Consider the following 9,840-nt stretch of genomic DNA (forward strand, 5'->3'; position numbering starts at 1 on the left):
GTTGTTGCATACTTTGCTTCTTATATCTTAATGGTCAGGGCAGGATTCAGTGGGCCAGGTTAGGAGGACAAAAAGTGGGCTGAAAAGGAGCAGTATGTACCCTTAGCTAGCATGTGTTAGAGACTATGCCACAGCAGTAGTTTGGTCACATCGCCTAGCTGCCATGGTCCTGTTGCCGTTTGGAAGGGTCTGCCACTCTTGAGCACTACGGCCCTGATTCAGCAAGGTATTTAAGCACATGCCTAACTTTAAGCATGTAAGTAGTCTCATTGACATCAAGTATGGGTGTATTTAAATGTAGGCACATGCTTAAATAGTTTGCTGAATCAAGCCCTAAATTAGAATCTGGTCCTGCACAACGGTAGGGGCAGAGTGAGGAGGGAAGTTGGGATTTAGTTGGGAATTGGTCCTGCTTTGAGCAGGGGGTTGGACTAGATGACCTCTTGAGGTCCCTTCCAACCCTGATATTCTATGATTCTAAGGCCGCTCTAGTGCGCTCTTGCCTCACTAGTGAACCTGCATAGCAGCAGGCAGGCTCTGTCCCTTGGATTGCTTTCATATTAAGAACTCTGTTGTTTTTTATCGAGAGCAAACAAAAAAGTAACAGCACTATTTCTTGTATAAGAACTTTTCAAAAGGATGTCTTCTTTCCTGCAGTATTTCCTAAGTACAGTGTGAGGTCTGAGCAATAGTCTTATTCTGCTATTAGGTTTTGTAAGGTCTGCATTTTGAGCAGGATTGTACCATCAAAGAACTACAGAAAATGAGCGCTTCAATGACCCCAAAATTACACAATCTTGGTTCACTCAGAGATATAAGATCAGTCAGATGTTCAGCATGACCTGCTCCTGACTCATGGGATTTTTTTTCTGCTGCTACCAATAAGAACTTTTTTCCTCATGAATCATTTTTATACAGCTGAGCATATTAGAGGAAAAACAAAACAACTTGCCTATGGAAATGTGGGTTGGTTTAAAAAAAGAGCAAGTAATTTAATACAGTAAGAGACTGTTCTATATGAGAGAACTTTTCTGGGTATATCACTGTCTGTCAGTTACTTCAGTCCCATTTCTGTAGTATCTGAGCACTTCAATTTCTATTGTACTTATCCTCACAACACTCCAGTCAGGTAGGTCAGTGCTATTATCCTCATTTTACAGATGGGGAGCTGAGGCACAACAGGATTAAGGCCAGATCCGCAGTAGAAAAGGTTTGCAAGTATAACTATATCGATGTAACTATACCAGCAAACCATCCATCCTAGCGTAGACACAGCTTATACTGGCAAACAAGTGCTTTTGACGGTGTAACTTATACTGGTTCCCCGAGCAAACTAAATTATAACAGCAAAAGCACTTTTATGCCAGTATAACAAAGGCATCTGTTGGTATTGAAATGTTGCAAACAAATCACACCCCTAAATGACACTACACAGGCAAAAGGTCTAGCGTAGACTGGGCCCAAGGTCACACAGGATGTCTGTGGCAGAAGTGGGAAATGAACACAGGTCTTCCAAGTCCCAAGCTAGTGCCCTAACTCTGGGGAATGAGTGTGAAGAAGGATTCTGGAAACTTACATTTCACTGCTTATGAAATTAGGCAAAGATGTCAGGTATAAAAATTGATTTTCTGAAACAGGAAAGGAAATGGAGCAGGTCTGAATCTTGAATGATAGGAATGATTTTTTTTTACTGTGGGAAGTTTACTTGTAGAAGATTAGCTTATTTATATCAACTAGCAAGATTTACTAAGCACATTCATCTCTGGTGTAATTCTGTTGACTTCAGTGGAGTTACACTACAACGGAATGACCCCAAAGGTCTGATAGTGATAATGTGCATTAAAAAGTTGGGCCCAAATTTGCAATGATATGCATCCTGTGCTATCTTATTAAAGTAAATAGAGTTGCAGAGCATATAAGTCACTCCAGCATTTGACTCTGCTGTGGTTAGTAATGGTATGTGTGGGAATACACTGTTAGCCTTTGTTTACCTCTGGCTTTTTTAAGGCCATAGGGAGGTAAAGCAGTATTGTATATTAAAAATAAGCACCTATCATCTTCCTTCCATACCTGGCTTACAAAAGGAGAAAGGTTTAATTTTTCAGATGTTAACTTTGATTATTATAGATCATATTTGGTAGCATTATGCTCCTGTGAGTGACACTGCAAAGAATAAAAAAATCTACCACTTCCTGCTAAGGGTCTGATGCTGCTCCCATTGAAGTAAATAACAAAATTCAAATTGACCTCACTGGTGCAGGATGGGGTCCTACTGCTGCAGCCAAATATATTTGGTAAATTCAAACATATTTATCATTGAATAATGTCAGGCTGCTCTTGATGAAAACAAGTTCTTCCACTAGTTTTGGCTTCTCACTGGAGCTGTGTGATATTAAACTAAAAATAGAATTGAGAAGCCAGAGATGGGAAAAGAGCTATTTGGCCATTTCTCTGCCAATTTATGATTATTCCCTAGAGTACACTCACTAGTTCTTTTTGCAGGCTAATTTTTAAATGTCATCCCACAGCCTAACAGACTCCATTGTTGGAAAGGGTTTCCTGACAGTTATTTCCCTTTCTTAGTTTTGTCCTGTTACCCCATTATATTGGTCTAATTAATTCTCATTCCTTGGTGTTTACACCAGTTGGGAGTGGGGGGTGGGAAAAGGGACAAGGTGGAGGGAGGGAGGTGCTTGGTGTGGGGGTCTAAAAGAGCTTCAGAGGAGTCAGGGTAAGGGGGGGGGGCAGAGGGGAACAGGCAAGTGCAATGGGTTAATAAGTGGAGCTATTGCAAAGAAGAACAGGAAGTACTGGAGAGAGGGAAGAAGGCACTCAGCAATAGTTGGGACAGTAAGGACCAGGGTGCTCCCAGGACAGGTGCGAGAGGGAAAACAGAAGGAGTCAGCACCAGTATTGTCAACCCCAAGTGTCCAAAAGACATTAGATTGGCTTTAAAATGACAAGATTTAAAAAATAATAATGTGGGGGTTCTCTCCATTCACTTTCTGGTTTTGGAACCTTTAGGGGTCACATTTTTAAGCTTTCCCCCCCACAACCCTTAAGGGCTAGCAACTTACTTTTTCACACAAGGAAACCAGAGAGCCTGCTGAAATCACATAACTCCAGGAGCTGTGGTTTTAAGAAAACCACCACATACAGGAGAGCTGGCAATGTTAAAACAACGTCAAGGAGAGGAGGCAGCAAGGCTGCGGCATTCACGAAGTTAAGGGTGCAGCAGTGGAAAGGAGAGTTTCTGGGTAGGGAGAGGGAGAGAGAACACAGTCCCTCGCTAAGCTGCAGGGAGAAGACGGGTTTAACTTGAAGAGGTTGCAGGAGGATTCCCTGGTGCAGAAGGGTGACTAAAGTATTGCTGCCTCTGGTCATATCTTTACCACATGGGGCTTCTGGACAGTAGTGGGTCCTGGAGGTATTTGGGGAAACTAGATTTTTAGCTTTAGTTCCTGTCTGCACTAGAACTTTTAACTAAGTTTGTGAACAGTTGCTGGCTGTAAACATGGTGTGTGTAGCCATGGCAGCTAAACATGTGTCACCCTTGGCAGAGGCTTCAGCTGGTATGTGGTTGTCTTTGTGTGACCAGTTTGTAACACTGTTATTTCACTGTGTGGGCAGGACTCTCTCACCATGCCTTGAAAGAGCACTTTAACCATGGGCCACAGTAATATGGTGTGGTGGGCTGTGGTCCTAAAGTTCTGGGGGCTGTAGGGAATGGTGTGGTGCTTGCTGTACATCTATGATATAACACTGTTAATACACCTATTAAGTTTGTGGTGCTCTCTGTACATTATAATTATTATGCTGTGTTTGTCACTGATCCTATGAGTTCTAGAGCTCTGCACAAGAACAAGTAGTGGAGGTTGGCAGCAGTGCTAGGTATTCTGCAGCATACGTTGTGAAGTCATAACGATGAATTATTTCCCAACAAAACAGATTTTAGTGCATACCAAAACCAGTGCAAAAATCCTCTCTGCAATTAAAAAACAGATACAGTAAAAACTTCTGAAATAAATGACTGGAACAGACCTTAACAAGGGGAAAGAACATTCATGTCTATTTCAGCTATACATAAACACTAACCGTGGCTCTCACAGGTCAGTGTATGTGAAGCTGTGATTCCTAACTATCCCCCTGTGTGGAGGGATAGGAGTAGGAATGTGGCCCCTGATGCCCCATTAATTGTTGTGGGATACAGGGAGGTGCTAAAATGGAGTTCTCCACTGATTGCAAAGGGCGGCGAGCCTGTGCTTATTGAACCTGTAGGTCAACCACAGCCTGCAGCATCTGTGTTTTCTGTTGGAGAAGCCCCATTATATCCTGGTGCATCTCCTGCTCCTATTCCTCTGGAACTGCTGGGTCTTTCTCCTGTCTGCTCTTGCCCTATCTGGGCCGACTGATATGTTCACCATCCAGGCCCTCTGTTCATGGTCAGATGCAGCACTGCCTTGTGAGATACTGGAGAACATGTCCTCCTGAGTCCTCTTCTTCTTTCTCCTCCTTATCATAGTTTGGTATTCAGTGTGTGTGGAGGGGAATGCCTCAAGGCCACAGCAGCTACAGCTAAAACACACAGAGGTATCATTGGATTTATGGTCATAATGGAAAGCAGAAGTGAAGTTTCAGAACATCCTTTCCTTGTTCTCCTAAAGTTTTAAACAAGAGATGCTTATTGAAACTTCAGCTTTGGAGCATGCAGTACTATTCTCCAGTCCCAGCTATGGTGAGTTTGGCCCACCAGAGGCAGGAGAGGAGGGGGAGAATGAGGAAGGAGTTGTTCGGCTGCATGAAACAATACAGTTTAAGCCCCTATTTCTATGGATACGAGTATAAGGCAATGATACTGAATACTGACACTATTTTCCATAGGCGGTGGTGATTTCAGTTGATATTTCACTCCAGAGGGTAACAAAGGCATAGAGACCACAGCTGCTGCTGGTGTCCGGAAGCCACCTGGGCCTATATGCCACTAACTTGTTTACAGCAAAGGTGCCTGCTCAAGTCATCACAGAGTGGTGTGGGAAAGTGTCCTAGCACAGAGGAGGAAATAAGGCTGTGTAGTGAGTCGGTGTGGTGCCCTGGCTCCCCAGAGGGGGAAGAGCCCATCTGGAGGCCGTAGTGGGCGGAGCCAGGGAGCTCTGAGCGGGCCCGGCGGCTGCCCTGGGCTGCAGAGGTTTCCCAGCCCCGAGTTCGGCTGGAGACGTCTGGTCTCTTCAGTGGCTGGGGCCTGACTGAGTTCTGAGGGCCAGCCTTTATACTTCCGGGTTGCCGCCTGACCCCAGCAGGGGCTGGCTCAGAGCTCCCTGGTTCCGCCCACTGCAGCCTCCGGATGGGCTCTTCCCTCTCTGGGGCGCCGGGGCACCACACCGATTCACTACAGGCTGCCAGCCCTAGAAATCTTCAGGGGAGGATTACAGAGTGCCTCCATGGAAGTTTCATTGAGATCTCTCAGGAGGATTTCAAGGTACATCCCTATGTAGGTAAACAAACTGCTCTGCTTACCCTGTAGGGGAATGAAAAGCAGATAACACCAATATCTCTGTTTGTTGTACCGCTACTTCTTCCAGTTGAAGACATTGATGAAAAATCTATACTTGTGTCCCGCTAAGCTGGGGATCAGGCGCCATCTGTACGTTTAAACATTGTAATGGAAAATGCATTCACACATTTACCTGATGTTCCTTCCCCAGCATCACGCTCAACCATATTCAACTGCTGGGACCGACCAGACTGCAGTGGAATCCTGGCTTATGGAACTACATTCTCCTCCTCCTCGGTGTTCATGGAAGGTGTCTCTGCCTTGGGCTTCTGGGAGGTATGTATAATACTCTGCCAAGTGCTGATGGGGTCTCCTCCAAATATGGCATGAATCTCATTGTAAAAGGGGCAGGTCTGCAGCTCACCACCAGTTAGACTGTTGGGCCCCCCCATGCCTTCTGGTATTCCTGACGCAATTCCTTCACTTTCACACAGCCCTGCTGCTGATCCCTGTTGTAGCCCTTCTCCTGATTCCCCCATGCAATCTGCTATTAGACGTCCACATTTCTATTACTGGTCCATTGTTGTGCTTGCACAGCCTCGTCTCCCCAGAGACCCAGGAGATCCAGTATCTCCTGTCTATTCCAGTCAGGAGCTCATCTGGAGCACGTAGCCAGCATTGTCAGCTAGGCAGTTGCACACAACAATGGAGAGCTGCTAGGTGTGCTCACCAGGCTGGGAAATTAGGAAAAGGCACTTCAGAAATACACAGGGGTTTTAAAAGGGGTGGTGTGGCTTCCCATCTCTCTGACCCCTGGGCATTGGAGTTCACAACTGTGATCAGAGCTGTCAGTTGTCAGACATTGTGGGAGAGCTACTGAAGGACTGGCAGGGTTGACACAGGTAACGGAGTGTCTACACTCACACTGTGTCAACCACAGTTTGTCGACCATTGCTCAATGCCACTCGGAGGTGGTGTTACTGCGTTGCTGTAACAGGGTGCTTATGTTGGCAGGAGGCAAATCTGAGTATAGACACATGCATCAATAGATTGACGCAAGGCAACTTACACTGACATAACTTTGTAGGATAAAACAGGCCTTACTCTCATGAAAGGAAGATCACAGCGAAGCCTGGCTGAAAAGTGCTGCAAGGATTTTGGGTAAGCCAAACTCTGCGAGACATGAGAGTATCTCATTAATTAACACTCATTCAAGAGCTGAGACTTATGACTTTCTTTTATATGTAACCATTTGTTTCCAATACTACTTCTTGCTCTTACTTTGAATCTCTGTGAGTTGTTAAACTTATTCTTGATTTCACTATAAGCAAATCTCAGTGCCGTGTGTGTTTGGCAGAGCGGTGATCTGAGGTGGAACTGGTAAGCTGGAGTGTGCTGCTCCCCTGGGAGCAGTGAATCAGCAAATACTGAGAGTGTCCAGTGGGCCAGAGACTGGACACTCCAGGGAGACACTTGGAGAGCTTGAGGATTGGAGCGTGCCTGTTGCTAACCTGTAGAATGACAGCAGGGCCTGCAATGCTTAGAGGGGAGTGCTTGTGTTGTGCATGGCTGATGGAGTTGGGGAGCTGACCTCTGGCAGGTGCTGACAAGGCTTCCTCACACATAGGGCAGGTGATAGTGACCTACCTCACAACCCTGAGTTACCCCCCAGGAAGCATCACATGCTGTCACATAGTGGCTGGATCTTTATGAGGAGATGAACCTCAGCCTCAGCTGTGACACAATTAGCTAGCCTCTGCAGGTGGTGAAAAACAGCAAGGTCACATGACTTGCAGTCAAGTGGTTTAAGTAGGCCTCTTAAGAAAGATATGAGGGCCTAGAGAGGCTATTTTTCCTCTAGGGGAGGAGAAGGAAGACTCTAGGAAGGAAGCCCTGGGAATTGTTGCTGAGCAAAGGAGAAGGGAGCAACCCAAAGGAGCCAGGGCGGGGGTGGGAGATTGAAAAGAGCCTGTAAAAGGTTGAAAACTGAGCTAGAGGGCTTTGTGAAGTGTGTCTTGGTGGAAGACAGACCAGCTCCTCAGGATGGAAGGGCTGGGCCCAGCTTAAGGCTGGGGTGTAGACTCTTGATTTTTTTTTTGTGTTTCTCTTTTTGGACAGGTGTACCCCCAAAAGGTGCACTCTTTGTTAAATGACTTAACTGGAGGGCCAAGACACTGTAACAGCGAAACCTGGCTATGGAGTTTTTCAAGGAGCCCCCAAAAGGGGAAACTGGGGCAGGGGTGGTGCAGAGATACCCCATCTAATGAAGGGGGTACTCTGTGTGTAGGCAGTGACCTTGTTACAGACACAATTCAACCCAGTTTGTACTAACTGGGTTAGATGAAGGGTAGATCAAAAGTCAAAATTTTCATTCCATTGGAAATTCTGAATAATTTTGGAACAAAAAAGAGAAAATTCAAAACTTCTCTCAAAAGGGAAAATCTGAAATTATTTCATTACAAAATAATTGAAATAGTTTGTTTAAAGCCATTCAAACCAAAATTGAGCCTGGGAGCCCAAGCTCCAAGATTCCCAGCTCAGCTGTGACTTTCAGGGCTTCCAGGCTCCCAGCTTCATGGCAGTTAGCCTGGAAGCCCTGGGGTCTTTGATCCTCAGAGAGTCTACATGATGGGACAGCTGCAGACCCTGGGAATCTTGTGGTCCCCAGTTCACAGGCGGTCTTCAGAATGGGGCCAATGGCTCCTAGGAACCCAGGCTCCTCAGCAGCTCTCCAGCTGAGCTAGCAAGAAACCAGTTTTGTCAGAAGTTAAGTGAAATTGATACACTTCCACAAAACATTTTGGTTTCAATGAATTGGCATTTTATGATGAAAAACTGTTTAGTTTGAAAATTTCCTACCAGCTCTAGCCAGATGAGGTTGTCAAACTAGTTACAAAACAACATCTGTATCTGTAGAATGTAAAGGCCTTTATCGGGTTCCTTTGGAACTCAAGGGCACAGCCCTCTATTTTTGGGTCTAAATGTGTAAACCACTCACTGTCTTGTCACATACAGAGCATGGCTCCTAAGGATATTTCAAGTAGCTGTTACTAATTGAAATACAAAATAAGTAATTATAGAGTAAAGTGAATATTAGATCAATTGACCTTCTGCAATCAAATGCCTGACCCAAACAAAGGAATCTGTTTCCATACCCTTTTCAAAAGTACAAGTTAAAATAAAAGCTGAACATGTCAAAAGAAGTAAGTACATAAAATTATAATGGGAAAGTCACTTTTCAGCCACAATAAAATTATAACCTCAGAATCTAGAAGATTCAAATCCAGTGCTCCCCCTCTGAAACAACCTGCTTCTTTACCCCTTAATTTAATTCATTCATTTATTTTTGCCCTGGTTTTACCTGGCACAGTTAGCCCATCCTTGGGCAAATTGCATCTATTTGGGCAAATTAATACATTAAAAATGTAATTGCAGAGAATATTAACAAAGCAATCAGGATACTTGAGCAGCTGCAAATGTTATAGATTGAGCCCTTGCAATGAGCTCCTCCCAGAGTTTGCCACCACACACCACTGGCAGACCAGGGTGAGAGCGTTCATTCCACTGCATGGTTTTTCTCTTTCCCCCCCTCCAAAGTGGCAATTAGCAATCTTTCCATTAGGCTCTTGAGGGATAACACATGACCTAGAGGGAAATGAACAGGGAAAAATGGCCTCAGTCCAGAGGTGAAAGTAAGCCGGTACGCCCTGGTACGGAGTACCGGCAAAAGCCAGTGCACCGTACCGGGGCAGATCAGCTTCCCCTGGCAGAAATTTAAAGAGCCTGGGGCTCCCAGCAGTGGCTGGAGCCCCGGGCCCTTTAAATTGCCACCAGAGCCCTGCTGCTGGAGCCCTGGGGAAGCGGTGGCGGGGCTGCAGTGGTTATTTAAAGGATCCAGGGCTCCGGTAGCCACTACCACCCCGGGCCTTTTAAATCATCCTGGGAGCCTGCCAGAACCCTGGGGTAGCAGCAGCGGGGCTCAGGCGGTGATTTAAAGGGCCGGGGCTCAGCCACCGCTACTGCCCCGGGCCCTTTAACTTTCCGCTGGAGACCTGCCGCCACTACCCCAGGGCTCTGGCAGCACGGCTCCGGGGACGATTTAAAGGGCCTGGAGTGGTAGCAACAGCTGGAGCCCCGGGCCCTTTAAATCACCGCCCGAGCTCCCGGCTACTGCTGCTACCCCGGGGCTCCGGCAGCAGGGCTCGGGTGGCGATTTAAAGGGCTCGGGGCTCCCACTGCTGTACCCTCCAGGGTCCTTTAAATCGCCGCCTGAGCCCCGCTGCTGGAGCCCTGGGGTAGTGGTGGCAGGGGTCTGGCGGTGATTTAAGGGCCAGGGGCTCCCGGCTGCC

The 9,840-nt window shown here is 46.3% G+C and overlaps 1 protein-coding gene across 1 annotated transcript in view; it reads left to right on the plus strand.

Annotated features, from left to right (window-relative positions):
• The window catches only part of UMODL1 (uromodulin like 1), a 97,609-nt gene that overhangs the window by 16,592 nt on the left and 71,177 nt on the right, over nucleotides 1–9,840 (plus strand). The window contains exon 2 of the mRNA XM_034753330.1: nucleotides 5,703–5,827. Within this exon, the coding sequence (XP_034609221.1) occupies nucleotides 5,703–5,827 (125 nt within the window). The remainder of the gene's footprint in view (nucleotides 1–5,702; nucleotides 5,828–9,840) is intronic.

The sequence above is a fragment of the Trachemys scripta genome, chromosome 1, assembly GCF_013100865.1.
Source record: "Trachemys scripta elegans isolate TJP31775 chromosome 1, CAS_Tse_1.0, whole genome shotgun sequence".
In the NCBI taxonomy this organism is placed as follows: domain Eukaryota; kingdom Metazoa; phylum Chordata; order Testudines; family Emydidae; genus Trachemys; species Trachemys scripta.